Source organism: Mya arenaria, chromosome 16, assembly GCF_026914265.1.
Source record: "Mya arenaria isolate MELC-2E11 chromosome 16, ASM2691426v1".
Lineage (NCBI taxonomy): Eukaryota > Metazoa > Mollusca > Bivalvia > Myida > Myidae > Mya > Mya arenaria.
The window spans coordinates 45,209,890-45,231,718 of record NC_069137.1 but is presented as its reverse complement, the minus strand read 5'-3'; the positions used below and the strand labels follow the sequence as shown (position 1 = coordinate 45,231,718).

General features: G+C 33.9%; 2 protein-coding genes across 2 annotated transcripts; both read left to right on the top strand.

Moving 5' to 3' along the window:
- The first annotated feature begins 1,923 nt into the window (after nucleotides 1-1,923).
- LOC128221706 (inositol 2-dehydrogenase-like) lies at nucleotides 1,924-4,801 on the top strand. The gene is made up of 5 exons (XM_052930307.1): nucleotides 1,924-1,931; nucleotides 2,100-2,170; nucleotides 2,793-3,016; nucleotides 3,885-4,050; nucleotides 4,692-4,801. The coding sequence occupies exons 1-5, from the start codon at nucleotides 1,924-1,926 to the stop codon at nucleotides 4,799-4,801; spliced, it is 579 nt and encodes a 192-aa protein (XP_052786267.1).
- A 7,923-nt stretch (nucleotides 4,802-12,724) lies between these two features.
- On the top strand, nucleotides 12,725-13,618 carry LOC128221704 (techylectin-5B-like). The gene is made up of 2 exons (XM_052930304.1): nucleotides 12,725-12,851; nucleotides 13,359-13,618. Exons 1-2 carry the CDS (start codon nucleotides 12,725-12,727, stop codon nucleotides 13,616-13,618), a joined length of 387 nt encoding a protein of 128 aa, XP_052786264.1.
- Nucleotides 13,619-21,829: the final 8,211 nt, after the last annotated feature.

Sequence of the window (21,829 nt, the reverse complement as noted above, 5' to 3'; positions counted from 1 at the left end):
TATACGAAATCTGCCTGCACGTGCTCTGCATTTTTGCCAATTTTGGCGTAGCGCAGTTAAAAGGATAGTATTGCCATATTTTTCTTTGATTTGTTCGTTTGTAGGCAAAACTCCTCTTGTTAACCATAATTATGATTGTTTTATGGATTAGCTGTTTTCACCATCATAAACATCTTTTCCAGATTGTAATTAACTTATCAATTGACACAGCCTATTGTCAATGTCTTTCACACAAGAATAATTACTAATGCTTCGCAAGATGTGCCTAAATTGTGATAAAGAAACCTGTAATCTGTTTCCTACGACAAAGCAAAACTTATCACAGAAATTTCCACCTCAAAAAAAATTAAACTTAATACTTTAGTGGCAGAATAGTGTGGCAATGTGTTTTTTTCAACTGGAAATTGAAATATTTGTCAAGCGAAACAAGCGAAAGTGAAAATTATCTCTTTTATCTTGCAAACAATGATCTAAGAAAATAGATCTAAACTAACAACTTACATGACGCGTTCCGTTTTCTATACTCGAATAGACGAAAAATATAGCCAGTACGGTAAACACAAAATAAACCATTCTTCGAACAGAGTATACCTTATGAATAAGCAACTGAACTCGATGTTTTAGTTAATTCGAACATAACCACTCAATTAATATAAGTGAGGTAACGCATACAATTTGAAAACCTCACATCAAATTTAGTGTTTGTAAACGGGCATTATTAATTTTCTGTTAACTTTCTGAGAATAATGTCAAGATTTTACCAATTAAAGACGCTTTGTTTGATATACAGATGTGTAGTACATAAATAACGAAGAATATTACATATGATCGTTTGTAATACGTGGGAAGGTTTCGTTATCGTAAGAACTGACCCGTCCAAAATTCACCATCCAATGAGCCAAATCCCTTCTCATAATCCGCGAAGCTCCTGTTGAAGGCAATAAAACCATTCCATCGTCTTTGAAACACCTACATTTGGAAAGCAATGTTAATAACTAATTGAATTTCACACTGTTTGCATATCCGAATAGCTGAATAATGCACTGAGCATGACTGATAACAATACTTTTTTGTATAGACGTCTTGATACAATAGTTGGCATAACGCCATTTTTTCTTGGGTTAAAATGACATTGAAAATAAACTAAATGACTAAATAAGGCTTAAAGTAAACCGACTCGTAATAATTGAAAATATAATCATTATTGTAATGGACATTGTTTTCCCCATGTATGTCGATTATATTATGTAGTTACTTGATTTACTCTTAAATTATGCAGACTACATGTATATCAAACAACATTATACCTCAAATACTTATAAACGTTGCCAATACTTTCTAAGGTATAAAGGCCAAATACACTTGCTGTAACTCCGCTGTGTCATATAGTTTAAATAACATGTTTCCCTTCTAACTAAACACACTATAATACTAAGGAATATTAGGCTTAAAGAAACACAATGCATACTTAGGTATAAAGGCCGAAAACATTGAAACACTCTGATTCTTACTTTTAATGGGTCGAATATTTCATATAGCATTTTTTCGAACTAAGTATTGACTACATACCTTAAAACACATTATTCATTAGTATGTATGTGCCAAATATTTTAATATGTAAGGTGTCTTATATGCGTCGAATGCCTTGAACAGCATAAACATTTACTGTATATATCTGGGAACATTTTATGCATAAGTCGTAATACTTATTGGTCGACTGATTTAAGCAACAGTGTTATTCGCTGTGTATGGGTAGACAACTTTAAATAGCATTGCTCTTTACTATTTTTGGACATACACCTGCACAATTCTTTACCATAAATGTACAGATATCTATAGAATGCCTTTATTTTGCACAAAATATGATTGAAAAGATTATTGCGTTATTTCTTTTAAGATAAAAGAAATATTGCAAAACACGACATGAGCATGTTTGTGTAGTTACACGTGCATGTAAAATGTGCCATTGAATTTAAAACTCGTTCTCCTATATGACTTTCAACTTGTGCTCGTAGACTTGATGATACAAACATTAATCACTTTCCTCGTGTAATTTAATAAGTCATTTAGAACTAAATAAACATATATTGATGACGTAGAGCTCAAAAAGTAGCCCACGCTACCAGTCGTGATTTTAGCCACTCACCTATAGAATACGTCAAAACGTCAGGTGAGCTATGCACCAGTCATGTAGCCACGTCCCAAGGTCCTGGGGTATACCGGGTATAGCGGGGGGAAATAGGCCTCCTCACCTAGGATGTCCCCGGGTGCGGAAGCATTATGCGGGGATCTTACAAGCGTTTTGTTCACGAAGGGCAAATATTTTACTTGGGATCGGCTGGACCGAGAGTCAAAGTCCTCATGAATGCTTAATGGCTAATATAAAGACATTTGCACTAAACACTTAAACACCTAAACAGTGCGTGCTGGATCTGTCGAATCGTTAAGAATACTTTATATAAGCACAAACTCAGCTTACAATACAAACTACATATGTGCTTATGCAATCAGTAATCTCATTAATATGTATAGCTGTTTTTGTCCTCAATATTAGTATATTATAACAGGAGTTTCCTCTGGGAAAAACACATCAGACGCCACTATCTAGGTGACAGTTGACAGATGTTCTTCAAAAAACATTGTTAAAATTACCAATACCGTGTACGTTGTAAATGATGTACAAGTATGTTAAGCGATTGCAGATCAAGAACATTTTGAGGATTTTGCGAAAGACATGCGTTTTTCCTTATATTCATATGTACGCACGTTTCTCCACACGATTGAATTTTTAGGCGGAATTTTCCGGGACTCGACCATCCATGACCTTGACATGGGAGGCTGGATCATAGGAAGCCGACCGACAAGCGTCTTTGCACAAGGCCACGCCCACAAAGATGAGCTAAAGGCGGCAAGCGACAACGATCAAGTGGTTGTCGTAGTTACGTATGAAAACGGCGCCATTTCTGTGATAGACAATGGGAGGTGGTGTCCCTTTGGCTATGATCAACGGCTTGAGGTATAAAAGCATATGTTCCACTATTTCAGTAGTGTATTAGTAACAATTTGAAGGTGTCTCTATTTTAAGTATGGGAAAAGGCTTAATATTTCAATAGTTTGAATGGGAGTAGCATATTACAGCATATCAATAATGTTACCATTTAGACACAACAACAGCTTACATAAAAATATGAACAGTGATTTGTCAAACTTGTATTCAATAATTGATATTAACCAATCAAATGATTTAAATGTACAAACTAAACTTAAACCTGCTAACAACTTTTCAAGATAATATATATACTAATATTAATAAGTCATGGTATGCTTTTTAAACGATTTCACAATATGAAATTATGTTGTGACGGTACAACGTAGTAACAATAACATTTTCTCATTTGCTATTGCTTAAAAAAGATCATTTAACAACAATAACACACACTTATTTATATGTCGTGAAACATGGGGAATCTTTTGTTGTGTTATCATACCTTTTAGTTTTATCGTATTTAAAGCTGACTATATTGTGGAATATTGAAACGCGTTTTACAATTCAGAAGAGATTAATTTGTATCTAACTACTAGTATATATGTTTACATTTGGGCATATCACTATTACGGAGTGTGACGATGTCAAATCATTTGGTAATTCCGTGTAAATTTTTATTGGTTGTTCTATCTTGAAAATTTGCATATTTCCTACAGACATGCACGTACCTTATAGAAGTAAAGATGGGCGCAACTTTCTGATATGTGCGAGTTCAACAATGCTTAAATGTACATCATACCTGTAAAACAGTAGTCACAGAAACATGTGAACCGTATGGGTTGTTGCGGGGTCCTTTTCCTTTTAGCCCCGATACATTATTTCCCCATTTGTTCGTTAGGTTCTTTGTGAAAAGATGCAGCTCTCCATAGAAAACAGGGGAGCTAACCACGTGGTTAGCGGTACGAACCAAGGGATGTTACAATCGGCTCCTGAGGCCAACTTCATGCGCAGGTACCCGGAGGCATACGCCAACGAGCTGGAACACTTCCTTGACGTACTAGAAGGTAAAGATAGTCCATCGACGGTTAAATTTCAGCAGTAAATGACCATTGTCTTTTAAGTAAAGTATTCAAATATGTATTATCCATACATTTTAAATTGTATTGGACAAGATCACATCCAATATTTAACGTAAGAGGAGAAGCAAAAATGTGGCTTAGTTTATTTATTTATTTTTTTGGCGGCGGGGGGATCTTCTCCAAGGAGAGTGTGGCAATTTTAGTTTAAAATGAAGCAATCTGATGTATTCATATTTATTGTATAGACATTAAACTCCATGGAAACTACATTTGAAAATTACACAATATAAACCACAAGTTTGTAACGTTTTAACATAGCTTATAACAATTAAAAAAGTATTATTTCGATTCCCTTCAGGAAAGGTGAAATACGAACAGAATGCAGGGCTAACATTGTGTAACTAAACATAGAAGTATGAAATAGTAGAGTGAAACCTAAGTAAGTGTTATGTAACCGGTAATTAATACTTTCCTTCATGTTTCAAGAAAAGGAGTATCTCGTTATCATATGATAACATAATCACAAGCAATCTTTTGGACAGTTTGATGTACAAATATATACTAGCAGGGTGTATATAAAAAAGAGGTGTGTTACTTTTATCAAACAGTTCCTTCCCCTGTTTCAGGAAAGGAGGAGTTGCGAGTCACGAGGAGAGATACCATACAGGCCATTCGTCTGGCTGAACTGTGTTATGAGTCACTGAGGACGAAAGCTGCCGTACCATACACGGATTAATATCTTTGAATCAGGATTTCATGTATAGAAGATGCAAATAAAACATACAATTTATCAATATTAAAAATACATCCTTCATTTTTAGCCAATAAAAATGCAGATAGGCAATAATTAAGTACTGGGCTTAAGCATTAAGTTTCAGTTTTCGCAGTTTTTTTTCAGGTCTGTCAACTTCCACACATACTTTGCACACTCCCTGAACATGTGCCAGCTATTGTTGTTATATTTTAAGACAGTTAGATGCCCTAAACTATCCTTAATTGTTGAGAGGGGCTCTTTTAATACGTCCACTCCTCCTGATCTTAATTATTAAAATATAGGTTTTTCCTATATATTTTTTTGGCACAAGATAGCTATTGCAATAAAACTTTACACACAGACATGTTGGCTCTTCCTTCAAAACACTGTGTTATTTGTTTTTTTGAAAACAGCAAGGGATTTCGAATATTCCCACGTTCAAAGCACTTCTATAATTTCGCCAAAATAAGCACCCTACCAATCATTCGCCAAACCCGAAAATTAGTCGTTGTTATTTGACCAGTCTAGTGACGTTTAAAACTAGTGACGTTTCAAGTTTCTGATACCCCATGGTTATGATTTTAATTGAGTAACAACAATGAACTATTATATTGTATTAGTATGATTGGAAACAGTAACTGGTTACAACTTAATTATAACAACTGAGTGAAACTGAATTATAACAACTGAGTGAAACTTAGGGTTTAAAAATGCTGAACAAACAATGACAAGAACAAACATGTATAACATAAACTATCTGATCAATTATTGACTCGAGTATATATTTAACATCGCACGACAGCATTGATCAATTAATTAATGTATCCAATGTGTCACCAACTATCTTCGACGATGATGGTGGAGTGTTAATACATTTGACGGATTTGGTGATAACTTTTTCGACCTTCTTTTCTCTTGACATGTTCGAGGAAAAGCTTGCATATAATCCCATGATTTTCCGCCTGCATCTGTCTTTAATAGTCAGCATGTTATAGCTTGTTTATAAACGGAAAGCGGCTGAAGTCAAACACCGAGGTCTTCGATTATTTCAGGCTAGCTTCTAGAAAATGATCGGACTATTGCGGAAACTTTTATCTATTTTCAACTAAGATACATAAATTGAGTTCGCCGATTTAGACAAAATTAGACAAAAACAGTTTCCAATCATCATTTTTGTTTTATTACGCGCCTCTTTTAAATTATTGTTAAATATTTTTAATCCGTTTTGTTACTCATCAATTTTTAAAACAACTGCTTTTTCTATGATTCTGTAACTGTAGACACTTACAAAGAGAGATAACGTATGCACGTACACACATGTAATAATTAATTCAAATTTGAGTTGCTTCCCTTTGAGAAAGATGCCGCAATAAAACGCCAGACTGGTTTGTTAGAAATATTCCATTTTCACTGTTTTGCAGTTGGGTGAAAGAGTGGTACGGGCGAAAAATAGGTCGCTATCCAGTACGTATTTTAACATTTTGATGAATATCACTATACATTTAGTTTCTCTCTCTCTGTCATTTCATAAACGTTGATAAAGCCACTACCATAATTGAATAATTGATTTTTGTTTAAAATTTCCAAAAACGTGTACATACGTGATTTTGTAAGCGTATTCCATGATGTGAATGGCACGAACGAAATCAAGAGGGAGTAGTCTGTCAAATCCAAAATATATTCTCATTCGTCTCGAAATATCTATGAAATGAATGACGCAGTAATTTATATACGTTTTCGGATACCAATCACGCAAAAAAAAGTTGTAAATGGTGATTAATGAACAAAGTTTCAAAACCTCTGACATCAAAAGTCTTACGATATTGAAATTTTTATAGTGCAGCTTTCTTTCAATTAAAGTTTAGATTACAATTTTTTTTTCACGATATTGAGAAATAACATTACAAATTTATTTCTCACAAAATTGATAACTTTATTGCTACTTTATTTCTCACGATATTCCAAATTTATAATGAAGCCGTCTGCCAATCACAATGATGGAGACATGAGCGTCAACACTAAAGCGTGTTTGCCAAAATAAATAAGAGAGTTCATCAATATGTGGTTCAATTATACATATCGTGTAAGATGGTACTAGTTTCACAAATAAGGTCGAACTGATCATGAACTCAAGATAAGCAGGACTGTCTTCATATAAACGTATAATATTAAATCAGAAAAAAGTAATGCTATGTCAACTGACAAAGAGAAAGGTTAGCTTAGTTCATTCAGACTATATTATACACTTCAATAATGTGGAATATAATTTATAATATAAAATTATACCAATGCGGTATTATCTCGACGACGGAGTCTTAAACACGTAAATTCTTTTGTGAAAAATGTACATGTTATATGTCTGAGAATGAAATGCTTTCATTGCAGCAATTCTACTGCTTTTGGCGGTTTGCCTGCACGTGGACACAAGTTTTGGCTCATGCGTGGACCTGGATGTAACCGGCTGCCAGACCAACCCACAACTCTGTCAAGACCCCATTCTCGCAGAGGTCACGTGTCCTGTTATGTGTAACAGATGCTGTGAGTAATGTAAACGTTTTTCGAAAACATTGTGTAATAATATTTATGAAGTGGAACAAGTTGCGAATACTGTAGCACACCTCTCAAGACAACCTAAATCGTTAACGACACATGCATCTTTCGCTGTTTTTGCGTTTGTTTTTTTCCAAATCTAAATTTACTGGGTTTGCCACATAAATACAGGAATTTGAAAATAATGAGCTTCGGTATATGTATATGTTCTAGTAACGTGCCATTCGATATTTTTTCATTTACTTTTATAAATGCATTTTTGTTATCAAAGACATTTCTTGTCTCTCTAGTGTTGTTGTTTTCATAAAGACTTATGAAATGGTTGTCGAGTAATTTAACGTTGAATTAGAATAACTACTTTACTTTTGTTGACAAGAAAGCAGACAATCAGAACCGTGTCGAAATATTTTGAAAACAACACATCCATATAAGATCAATTTTTCCAGCATCTGTTCCACAAACGACGCCATCTTCCTCATCGGGTAAATGACTTTTTAATAAATTTAGAAACAACTTTTTTACCATTTTTAAAAAAGGCCACCAGTCTTGAATACGCACAGATAGATGTAAATATTAGCCTTAAAACTATTGTATTTCACAAGGGACTAAAATGAATGCAAATTTCACATACAAAAGAAATGGACAGAGGTTGGTACAGTTTTATCAGGTCGAGACAAATACAAATATTAACCAAGACAAATACAAAAACTAAAATGCAGCAATTGTTTTATTTTCAAATACTATGATGAAACGAATGATAAACAAGTAAAGATAGAAAACGCCCCAATACTAAACATGGTCCTTTATGGATATATGGCAGACTTAGCATTACTTTACAATGTATCGCAAGGGCAACAGACTGAAAAAATGGAAAAAATATCACGATTTCAATATACACTCGGAAGGTATAGATCATTGAAGTCGGCATGAAAGTGTCCATGATATACTAAGCAAGCTAGAATGACATTGTCCACATTACACTGGGCCAGCTAGTAAGATGTTGTCCACAATACATTGAGCCGACTTACATGACATTGTCAAAAATATACTGAGCAAACTAGTATGACGTTGTCCACAATATACCGAGCCAACTCATATGTGATTGTCCACAATATACCAAGTAAGCTAGAATGACATTGTCCACAATATATAGGGCAAACTAGTATGACGTTGTTCACACTATACTGAGCAAACTCATATGACATTGTCTACAATATCGAAGCAAGATAGAATGACATTGTCCACAATATATCGGACCAACTAGTATAACGTTGTCCACAATATACTGAGCCAACTAGTATGACGTTGTCCACAATATACTGAGCAAACTAGTATGATATTGTCAACAATTTACTGAGCCAACTAGTATGACAATGTCCGCAATATACTGAGCCTTCTAGTATGACGTTGTCATCATTACACGCAGACATTTTGTATGGCGTTGGCTACAATTAATTGATCCAACTAGTAAATAAGTGCCAGCCAGGCCAATGGCTTTCACAGAAATGAAAGCAGAAGATAGCGACATTCTTAGTCAATACAAACGCCTGCAATTCCAAACATAGTCATTTTTAAATAAATACAGGTCTCAAATCGAAAAATGGGAAGTTCCCAAATAGTTGACTTACTGAAAGGCCATTGCCCCAATTTAATGATTTGTTAAAGAATAAAACTCCCAAATTCGTGAAAGACACAAACTCTCAGATTTAATTCACAACACATGTATTGGACACAAATGGGTAAAATTTAAACCAATCGTGCTATTTATACGTTTCTTTCCTGATCACTGATGCCCTAATGAAAAATAGGTTTGACGCCACGCTATACGAAAATAATCATAGAAAAATTCTGCTTTTATTGTGACTTGTAGCCGACTTCATTATAGTATTTATTCTTCTTTTCAAACGGAATTCAAAGTACCAAATGGAAGCTAGGAACTGCAGATTTATTTTCAATTGCATGAAATTCAGATTTAGTATTATTTGATAATGTCATGATACTATAAAATCCAGCTTTGCTTGCCGCGGTTCACTGTATCATGGTTATAACACACACATGTCCGCCTCTCAAAAGAAACGGATGTATCAATATTTAAATATATTAATTTAATATCTAAACTTATTGTGTATCCGTAATAATCTTACGGAGCCTGAAAAAATAATAAATAAAATTAATCTAACATCAACATTTCCTTTTGAAGCTGGGGTACTCATAATTAGCCTATTCCATTTGATCTTCCTTAAAATGAGTGATAGCGTATGTGGTCAAGACAATCGCAGTTAACCAACATACAACTTCAACATTTGTGATCAATGAGCAAGTTGCATAACTTGTCATATTTCATTCTACTTTACACACTTGATATTGTAATTTTGATTTGTTTAAGCCCTCGATTGTTACAGTTGCAAGAATGTAAAGACGCCATCAACATGCAACCAGACACAACTGTGTGGCTTGGGACAGGTTAGGGTAATGTTACGAAAATATGGATATTTAAATATCAACAAACTTAATATGTGGAATTATGTTATGGCTAAAAACAAACATTACGAAAATGAAAGATTGTATATTGAAATATCAAACTTGAAGCTTGTAGAAATAATGTGTACGTCCAAAAATATATATACAAATACATAGTTAGCTATTTTTCCAGTCATGCTTTATGGAAAGAACAGTTACAGCGCATGATGTTTCATATTACATGGGATGTCTAAGCAGCAAAGTGAGTTGTTATTTATTTGTATCTTCAGTACATTACAGTTATACTTCCTCATTATGAACATTGCATTAAAAGCATGTTTTCATTTATAATTACTGAGTATATAACTTTGAGTTATTTTTCTATCAGCGTGTACACATGTTATCGATGAAAGACTTATCACTAATTTTGATAATCTATTATTTGGAATTCTTTATTTATTTTACAAATATAAAATGGAAATAATTGACTTATTGATACAACTAAGTAATTTTACATAGGGCATACATAACATAATGAAATAGTCACATCGTTTTTCATTCCTTTTAAATAGCAATATTTAACTAGAATACCAATTGTGTCCGTGCATATGTGTAAACGTTTCTGAGTCAAAAATAATTAAGTCGGAGTTTGACTTGTGATGCACATTGCATAGCGAACGTGTAATTAAATAAGCAATGGTTCCAGATACCAGAATGATTTACATGTCAACAATATCTCGTGGTGGTATCTTTACACAAAATAATACAATAAATAGACTAAACATCTTTTGGAATATGGCAAAAGGTTTTGTCAACAAATTATTATAACTGTTTCTTGAATTCTATTTTCTGAATCACTACATTTAGTTTCGATAAATAAACAGTTATAACCGATAATGTTGATGGTGTATTATAATATATGACCGGATTATTTGTAAGCAGTATTCAAAAAGGCTAACTTTGTTAATAGGCACAATTCAACTCACGACGACATTGTTGATAACGTTTCTCTATGTCATCGAAAAATTATGAAACTGCATGGATTAAAGGACAATCACATTCATGATTTACTTCTACTATGCTTAACAGCCTGTCTATCTTTCATTAAAGTATAGCACATTTTGAACTGCTATTCTAGATTTGTTGGGTTTTCTCTTTACAGATGTGAACACTATCGGGTAATGTGCCTGGAATCGTCGGTCGCTCAATTGAAACACGACAACAACCATCCTGCCATGAATGTTGCACGGGAAGCCTCTGTAACATCCAATTATGTAGCATAAGTAAATGTTCCCTTTATACGATACAAATGTTCGTGTTACCTTCGTGTACACCCATGCTACAAATAGAAACAACCTTTTATTCATCGGCATTCACAGTTAACTTATATTACTGAAAAGTATAACGTTCCATTCAAAGAAAGAAATGTTAGACAGTGAATTTACATTTAAGAATTACTTGAACCAATACTGCTACAAAATTCACATGTGGGGATGAAAATATATAGCATATTCCTTAGACCTTGATTACGTGACAAACGGAACTGAGAAAGTTAAAAAATTCTGATATACATATGAAAACATCCAAACATATTCCACAGTTTATGAATAGTCAATCTTTTTAATCCAACTATTATGTTACATTTTTTAAACCAATTATTATAATAAAACTGTATAGAAATAGTTTCGTCATTATTTACTCAACAGATGACTGCAGCGAAGTATTAAAACTGGGCCTGTCGCGCGGGTCTGGTGTGTACAGAATCACGCCCTGGAACACGCACAGGGAGGTGGAGGTGTACTGTGATATGGATACAGAAGGTGGAGGGTGGACGGTAAGTATGTTTTGTTTAAATTAAGGGTACGCTGACAATATTTGTACTGTTAATGAATAGCAGCTTCTATAAACGATAATGTTTTTAAGAGCCAGGTCAATAAATATTCGTGCATTTGAATGTAGGATATACAAACAAATGTTTCAAAAAAAATATGAAGAGGTTGGAAACCACTTGTATGAAAACGAGTATGTGTGGGTTACTTGAAGTGAAGTGTACATCGTACAAGATTGGCACGACAAGTACGACAACACAATGAAAACATGTCGTGTTTCGTCTCACTAAACTCCAGAAAAGATGCCGTGTATGCCATATATTCTATCTCGGCGTCTTCAAAAACGTTTTGAGAGCATTTATGCTCAATGCATTATCCAGGACTTTAAATATACAAACAGTTTGTAATAATCATGCTTTCAATATATAGGTGTTTCAAAGACGCTGGGATGGTTCTGTTGCCTTCAACAGGAGCTTTGTGGAATACGAGAGGGGATTTGGCTCATTTGATGGCGAATTTTGGACAGGTGTGTTCTTACGAAAACGAAACATTTTCTCGTATAAAAAAGCGATAATGAATTGCTACAATTTGTTATAATTGTAACACATAAATATAACATCACAAAACATCTCAGAAAAATCACAGAAATTAAAAAAATGGCTGTTTACAAACATTTAATTTGACGTAAGGGTTTTAAGTGGTATGCGTAACGTTAGTAACACTAACTGAGATTAAGTGTTTATTTACGAATAAACTAAAATAGTGAGTTTCAATGCTTATAAACATTGTATGGTCTGTTCGATGAATGGCATATTCTGTGTTTACCTTACTGTCTGTATTATTTGTCTTTACAATAAGACGCACTGTGCAATGCAATATGTACAAATACTTTTCACTCTAAGAAACATTGTACATTGTTTTGGTGTTACTAAATATAGAAATGTTCGTACCCATATCCTATAACATCCGAACACGAGTACACATCCCACACCATTGAAAATGTAAATTAAATTTATTTTATCTCACAGGTTTGGGTCTTATTCACTTAATGACAAGCCGGGCTAACATGACGTTACGCCTGGATGTGAGTTTACCAAACGGAACCACTGGATTTGACGAGTACTCGGGTTTTTATATTTCTCCACCAGACCAGTACAACTTTAACGTTAATAGGAGAATCAACTCAGGTGGAAGTAAGTTATTCGTGATATTTGCCAGGAGTTGATTTATTGTGTTGATAAAGTACGTCTGAATGCAACCATGTTATGCCGTTTAAGTGGTCATAATGGCATATTATAAATCAGATTTGTACATAGCTTAAGTAAGTTAATATCAGTGTATATAAAACAGAATTATTTACCATTGCTCAGTATATCAGTCCTATAAGTTACTAGGAGTTGGTTTATTATTTAAACATATATTATGGTATGATTCATGCACAGATAAGAATTACTTGCCATATTTGTTTTTAAATAATTCTGCGCTGGCACATTTAAAAAGCACAAAAATATCGTTTTTTTATCTCTACACTAGATTGCATCAATAGACTTTAAGTTAAAAATTAACTCATCTTTATGTATGAAATTAAATTATAATGTGTTTACAATAGGTTTATTTTTTTATATTCTTTATTCAAATTCCAACACTTTTAAAGAGTTTTAATGATAATGGTATTATATGGATACACCCTATATTTGCAGTGTCCTATTATTGGCTTCTGTCCAACACTGGCAATAATCTTGATATGAACCACCAGGCGTTTTCAGCATATGACAGGGACGTGGACAACCGGTATTATAACTGTGCAGGCAGATATGGAGGAGGCTGGTGGTTCAATGGCTGCTTCCACACTATCCTGAATGGTCCCTACACCAGTGGATATTTTTATTATAGCTCATTTACACAACACCAAAGACTGAAGACGTCTAAAATGATGTTTCGAATGAGAAGTTCAGATTAAACGTGATTGTTGCAAGTGTTAGCTCATTCCAGAAACTTACAAAATTTGACCTATTTCCACTGATTTAATTAAGCAATACTGTTTATTTCCAAACATTTGTGTGACTTGCTAATCCAGTTGTGTCAAACATATGTTGGTGTATTTAACATTAGCGACGAAGGAGAGGTACTCCATTCTGAACTTACACATAGCAAATTTAAAAAAAAACATTTCTAGTCCAAACAGAAGTATTGTAAATCGTTTGTTGGAGATTTCCAAACATTTGTGTGACTTGCTAATCCAGTTTTATCATAAATATGTTGGTGTATTTAGCATTAGCGATAACGGAGAGGTACTCCATTCTGAACTACCACATAGCAAATATTAAAATAAAAGCATTTCTAGCCCAAACAGAAGTATTGTAAATAGTTAGTTGTAGAAAAACGCGGGAGACTGAATACAAATAGTATTTAAACTACCGGGACAAACCTGGTAGTCAACCATTTTAACAAGGACTCTTTTTAAACGTGCAATGCCTTAAATTCACCTAACGAGAGACAAACAATGTGCAGAAAACCTTAACATGAACCTATGTATCAATACATATTATTTTTTATAATCAATTTCGCGGTTGAATCAAGAATGTGTATTCTTTTTAATAACACATCAGCGTGCTAGTATAAAACCAATATTTCAGAAGGAATGGATACTATAAAGGAGGAACCATGTCAGATATGTCTTGATTCTTTTGAATTCCTTATGAGAATTAAAATGTCGTTATGTAACGTGACTCTTTGAACTAGTTAAAAAACCCGTAAGAGCTCAACATCAGCTGTTGATGCTATCCAATTGACTGTAGCGTGGGCTTTTATTTGGATATCAACCACCGGCCTTCAACCTGAACGGGGGCAACGGGGACAATAGTGACCAGCAAACGACAACTGTGCACAACAGTTTGGCTGGTTCAATAACTGCATGTACAATTATCTGAAAAGACCACACACCACTCATCACTTTTTGTCAAATCTCTTAAGAAGGAGTTTCAAAGAGCATTTAACATGTTTTCTATAATCGTACATTTAAGCACTATTCAAATATTTCAATTGTTATTTTGTTTTCAAAATCATGCAAAAGTATGATCTAGATACGATTTTTGTCTAGATCAGTGACTTTTCGTGTTACTAAACTCAACAATTTATCTAAACTATTTTTAACAATTGGCCGATTGTTCAGATGCTTGTTAAAGTTACCAACGTGATTAACGGCATTGTTTTTAACTCTCAAACGTGACTTAATCGATTATGTGCTCACATATTTGAATATAAACAGTGCAGCGGAAACACTTGTCTAAAATGTTGCTTAATATACAACAGATAACATGGCCAAGTGTATCCAATAAACTTTCAGAAAAGTAACAATGTTCGAGCTGAAAATGATGACGTTAATAACGTTGTTAATTTTAGCGAAATATTGAACACTCGATCAAACAACGCTTATTTTCAAACAATGTATACATCAATTTCCGTCTAAAATATGTCGGTGTAATGAAATTGATTGTAATGCTCTCATGGATTGAAATCAAAGTTGTTTTTAGAAGTGAAAATCGTTCGTTGTTTAATTGTGAGTTTGCGCCATGCAGGTAAAGTCTACAAATGATAGCATATTGCCTTTGGCATTGAACTCAATTTATACGGCGTGATTTACATCAAAAAATAGAGGAACGGGCACCCGCCGCTGTCACTTCTACAGAATTGACAATATCTCGCGTAACACCTCTGCATTTTGAATATAATATCCCTGTCATGAACAATACCGGACTATAAGTACAATAAGGTTAAGAGTAGGATTCAGTTTAGTATCAAGTAAAGGTATATTGTTGTACAAACGTGTTTCAATGATGCTACTACGTGACGGTCTGTAATTTTATATTCCTTCTTCGTCTGTGAGTATTATAGTCGATTATTTTCATAGACCAATAACGCAATGGATAAGGCTCGTCACGAACAAAGAAGAAGGTACATGATACATTCCCCAGGATAAATACTCAAAAGCTGCTTTGAGGTATGACTAATTAAAATAATCAAAGGCGGATTTATTAGCTTCCATATTACATTTGTATTAATGTTAACTACAACAAAAACAACGGATGAAATGTATTGCTGTTTCCGGGAAAAGTTAGAGGCGAAGTGTTTTCATCGATTTCACATAAGGTAGGGTTGACATTTTATCGACGTACGCATTTATAATGGCTTCACAGACAATGCGAAGAATAAATGGACCACTTTGAACGAAAAGACTGTGCTGGTTTAAAACAGAATTTATTCATATGTTGCTAATATATCAGCATGTTACAAGTATACTGGGTAAGAATTGAAGAGATAGCTTAGAGCTTATATTAAGACTTCTTTCCTTAAAAAAGACTGTGTTAGTTGTTTAAGAAATGGAATATAGTGATAGCCAACCTAAATCCATGAGTCAACACTGTTTTATCCATTTAGTAACTAAGTAATTAAGTATAGTGGTATCATGTAGCCCTTACATCAGCTCATCGAACATGATATGCCACTCAGCCTCAATTTGACTGCATTTCCAACTCGGCCATGATAAATTCAAAGCCTCCGAAGTGAAGCTTTATTGAAGTCCATAGTCGTTTGAAGAAGCTCCTTTGCCATCTCCATTAGCTTTTGATCTAAGCAACATCTTCTCCGTCAACAGCTTTTTTGGATAGTTATGTGTTCGGGCTGTTTGACAACAACATTTAGACAACATATTCTCTTTTATACTGATTTTGACATATTTTGATACGTTTAAGTAATAATCTGTACACAAGCATTCTTCCTTCTTATCAAGGATTATATAACCGCTTAAAATGCAATATATTTGATAAAGAAATTCCTATTCGCGAAAATAATGGTAAAACTGATCACCTTTTTTACATGCAATCGGTAATGGATTAATTGTTTTATGGTGTCAATCACCGATTTTGACCGATTATTTTGATAAATGGGGAAATTTCCAGAAGTTGAAATGTTTGCTAAGATGCCGCATGACTTCTGCCTCAGAACGGTTTCAACAAGGTATGAGAAAAGGTCATGCATAGCGATGAATATCGCATGGAATTTCAAATTTAATAACGATAAAAAGAACGTTTAAATGCTGCCATGTTGAACTGAATCAATAAATATCGAGAAATACATGAAGCTAATATATACAAGAAGATCTCTTTAACAAAGAGGTAAAATACGAAAACATAAACATACCAACACATGCCAAAAGTAGTGTTGCAGGCATAGTTGCATAAATCTGGTGTTGCCTTATTTTGAGAGAAAGCGGTTAATTAAAGTAGAGATTAAGAGCAAGTGTATGTACATCGTACATTTTTAAAATGATGAGCATAAGGAGCTACGAGTTATACCCATGGTTATTATTCGTAACTTTTCTCTCTGACTCCAAAACAGAAGAAATTGATCCTTATTTGGAAATGTTGCGCTGATTAAGAAAGTAATAAACTTGTTGGTATTTGCAGTTTTACGATGAATAGAATCAGGTAATGTTCGATAAAACAGTCAATGTTAACTGTTAAGTCATTAATTGAACATACGTTCAACTGCTTGAACTTGAATAACATAATCTGTTCATGACTGCATCGTACTTTTGAAATATTTTTGCATGGGGTGCTTCTCCATCTGCAGAAAGAGTTGGGATCTCTTATCAAAGAAGTACTTGAGGTTTACCTATAAGTTATAATTTTTGTAATTCTTAAGTTTCTTCAAGTTAATGCAAACTTTGATAAGATTTACCTTTTACGTTTTTTCTTTGCTTAGGATCGTTTGGATAAGAATGGGTTTGTGCACTTAAACTGCTTTAAGCCCCCAGTAAATTTACATTTTACTGACCGTTCCAATGCGGTACCTAACAATCTTTGATAAACATACCTAGTTTGTATATATATAGTTTGTATGCACTGTGCTGTTTGTGGAGTTTTGTGCTGTTCTTCCATGTTTCTTGTTTGTGAGTTAATGTTATGTCTTTGGCGTTTACCCAGTGCCATTAAACCGGGTTTATGTTTAAACTTTTTGCTACTGAGCTTGTTTCTGTAGCTTTGTGCATAAATACTGATCGTTGGTACTTTTATTATTTGCAATCGTATAGATCACATACTATTCATCTCGTATATATACTTGCTTTCTTTTGGTAAAAACAATATCGCAATTGCATTCTTTAATTTTTATGGTAACTTAAATCCCGTTGCATTACAGTCGTGTATAATCTCCTCATTTATAAAAAAATGAAGCGACCTTTTTATAAATAACTAATAAGTGCATGCATGGTGTATGGAAGGAATGGTTACAGTAATTCAATATAGATTACATACTCCTAAGTTTGATGCAAACGGACACAAAGACAATAATAGCTTTGTGGCCTAAATTCCACTATTGAAAACACTCAAACGTTTCACTCAAAATAGTTGTCACCTCATTGTGTACACATTATTTTCGTTTGAAAATCAAAATGATATTGCTTTAAAACAATGTCGTATCATTTTTTTGCAATCTCAATTGTGGACATTAATATTTTGCATTAATGTATGGTAAAGTACAAATCTAATCGTAGTTGCGCAATAGACATTTAACCTGGCATTTTTTATTTGATATCGTGATCTTTCTTTGGCCTCGACGACACTTTAGGCACAAGTTCTGTCGTGTTTATAGAGTCATATTTGTTTACTCAAATTGATAAGACTTTTAGTGCGCATGATCAGATTTGGTGTTTAAGGCTCGTAGGACGATGGAACTGTGGATTTGGTTTTTAATATTTAGCATTTCGTGTAGATTAAGTACGTACTTATTTAGGTGTTTGATTCCTGTTTACGTTACTCCTGGTTCCAAGGTTGGTTTAAGATTAGGCATTATATCTAAGGTTAGTTGTAATCCTCTTTCGATTGTATGTGATCAGTTTGTCGTATTTGTGTATGTGGTGTTCAAACGTGTGTGTTTCTAGTTCACTGCATTGACGGCTTTTCCCTGCAGTTTGCGTTGTATGTTTGTCGAAATAATGAGACTAATTGATTATTAATTAATCGTATAAGTAAAATTATGAACGTGAAAAGGTTGTATGTACTTTGATCAATATATGGATATTAAATTTTATTGTAAAGGTTATAAATACGTTATTTAACCATTATTTAACAGCTTTGCATTGTTCAGCGTCAGGCCAATGAATTAGGAGAGATCGTGTACGATCTCAGAAGTTCCCCAAGCACTGTAGGTATATCATAATTAAGCATCAGGTGAAACACTCACGAACCGGTCTAAACCCCAATCGAGTGTTTTATGTAATTCTCCCCGACCGTGACACGGCGGTTACCCCGACATTTAAATATAACGAGTTATACGCGATTATTTCTGCGATGATGATCATGCCTTATTTCACATCTTGCCTTTTTGTTCGTTTGATTCTTTTAAAAAGATATGGTTTTCTTGTTTAGGTGAAGTATTGCTTGTGCAATATCAAACTATGTTTAACTATAGTCCACTTGTCACAATTATTCATTATTTCTCTAGTAAAGTTTTAAGTCATTGACTTTGCAATACGAAGTCGTATGTATCCTTTCAGACATGTACGAACATCACTTCTGTATCTCAAAGCAGCCGGTGTACATATTGTTGTGACATTGATCTTTGTAATCACGTAACCTGCAATGCGGATTCTACAATAAAGTTAACTTAACTTGGTGACCAGTAACGAAACTCACATTCGCCTAGGCCGGGACCTTCTCGAACCAGAACGCAATTGAGACAGAAACAAATTCTTTACGATGATATATTAAAATTTTTCAAGTGAGTGACTTGATGAATATTATGAAAAACATTTTGTTTAACTTAGATGAATAATTGCCATTCTAGACGTAGCTAATTGCTCTACACGTAGACCTGCATCCTTACCACATACATACTCGTGTCACAAATATGCTAAATAACGCAAATATTTCCTTGTATAAGCCAGATACAAAGAAAATCAACTCTGCTTCCATCGGTTTTCAGCGATGTTAATGCTACATAAATTACAATGAAATGTACATTGAATGGTAACCAAATGTTTATAATGATAATGAAACGGAATGATTTAACTATCAGTAAAGTATTTCCTTTCAGACTATCCTGCCCAAAGAGGTCCAATCTGTTACAACTGTCAGAACCCTACGCCGTCTGGAAGATTCCATGATATCGAGTTCTGTGAACAGAATAAGGTAATTTTTACGATTTATTAATAAAATATTTATTACTTTGATTTATTTTCCGGTCTTGTGTATCGAAATCTTTATTTGATTTATTCTGGAAAATTGAAAATCCCTGAAATCCTGATGTCCTCATATTGTTTTGGAATCCTTTGTGTACAGCAAAAATAAACAAATAAATGTCTATTTTTCTAACAGATTATAATTGACCAAAATATATCAATTAGTTTATTTCAAACTAACCTTATAGGAAAGTATCTTATTTGTAAATTAAATATCTTAAACAGGTTGGACTTGGGCGTTTCACAGTCTTGCATTTAGAGATTACACTATTCATCAATTGGTTTTTATATTAAGACCATACGTATTGATGCACAAAAATAACATATAGTAAATTTTTTTTTTTTGCTTTTCAATATGTACTTTAAAACCTTAATTGCTTATATAGAAGATAACTTTAACACCATTCTCCAATGATGAAAATGACATTCTTATATAAAGCCTAAAAAAAATAAATAAAAAAAAAGCCTACCTTCCCTACCTATTTTTGAAAAGGATGTAACCCTAACCAAACAATTTTTTTTTTAGGCCTTACCTGTAATTAATATTTTCCATAAATGCATTATTTAGTAACTACTTTGAGGTTAATCAGTCAAAATGTATGTTTGATAGACATGTGTTTGTATTGATTTTGAATAAGAGTTTCAATTTAATACAACTTACTTTATATCACATGTTTCTTTTCCAGGGGCCCTTCAAGTGACAACGCCGGTGCCATGTACCGATAAGATTCCTAACTGTGCGTCCTATGGCCAGGCAACATGCGCCGATGCGAACTATGTGGCCTGGGCACATGATCAGTGTACCCATTACTGCGGATTCTGTGGTTGGTATACATTTGGAGTTCCTCGGTCATTATTATCGGAAAACAACCTCGGATGTATATGGACGGTTAACAATGTCAGAAATCCGGGGGGTTTCAGTCCGCTGCAAGTAGATCACGTAGTAATTTAATTTAGCAGTTAAACTTAATGACTTTACTCTTAGAAATCTAAATTATATTTGCAATTATACACTTCACGGACAATCGGTTTAAATTAAGACCAACACATACAAGGTATAACACTACATTTAATTAATGATTAAATTCAAAATGTAACGAACTACATGTACTTTTACTGATTTACCGGCATACATCCGAGGCACCGTCGTTTTCGATAAAAATGGCCGTGGAGTTCTGAATGGTTGGTATATTGAAACCAATTTATGGTTTATGCTTGAACTATGTACTAACAAAAATAGTTTGGTGCGTCGCAGTTACATTGCCATATATTTTGTGAATGTATATACTAACAATACTGGGTCAGCCTCTGTTTATATTTACCGCTTCACCTCCTGATAATCATTAACGGCTGGCCGCAGATTTCTGAAATAAATGAATTGAAAAACTTGAAAAAAACCTTCTTCTCTTTTGGCTGAATATAATTTTGATCACTAACACAAACACAAATATTGTCGAAGTTATTGACAGTTGCTGTTTTCTTTTGGCAGTATAAAGGTATTGTTTACGATGATAAAGTCCTTCTTATATACACACAACACTAATGTACAATTAACTGTAGTGAACTTATTCATATAAACAAGAAACATTGGCGACTTGGGCCGGGTTACGTTGAGATGCGATGCCACAGAGAATCCTTAGTAAAATTTGTATGAGTTTTGGCGAATCCATACGCTATGATTTGATCAACATATCGTAAAAGATACACGACAATTCGTTTGAGAGAGTGTTTACACCCCTTGAGATGAGACTGTATCGACGGCGTGGTCTGTGTTTAACGTTTAACGTCTTGATTTCCAGATGGAACTCCGACCCCGGGACCAAACGGTGAGTGTAACCGTTTGTTAAGATTATAAACTTGATGTTATTGCTGTGGACTTATATTTCAATAAAAAACATCCCTTTTAAACGTGGCTCTTTTACAAAGATAATC

Bases quoted from the DNA above. Each gene is read 5' to 3' on its own strand.
- LOC128221706 (XM_052930307.1), top strand. The intron at 2,171-2,792 runs GTGAGCTATGCA...TTGAATTTTTAG, and splicing joins AGAATACGTCAAAACGTCAG to GCGGAATTTTCCGGGACTCG. The intron at 3,017-3,884 runs GTATAAAAGCAT...TTTGTTCGTTAG, and splicing joins GCTATGATCAACGGCTTGAG to GTTCTTTGTGAAAAGATGCA.
- LOC128221704 (XM_052930304.1), top strand. From the start codon at position 12,725: ATGACGTTACGCCTGGATGTGAGTTTACCAAACGGAACCACTGGATTT. The intron at 12,852-13,358 runs GTAAGTTATTCG...CTATATTTGCAG, and splicing joins GAGAATCAACTCAGGTGGAA to TGTCCTATTATTGGCTTCTG.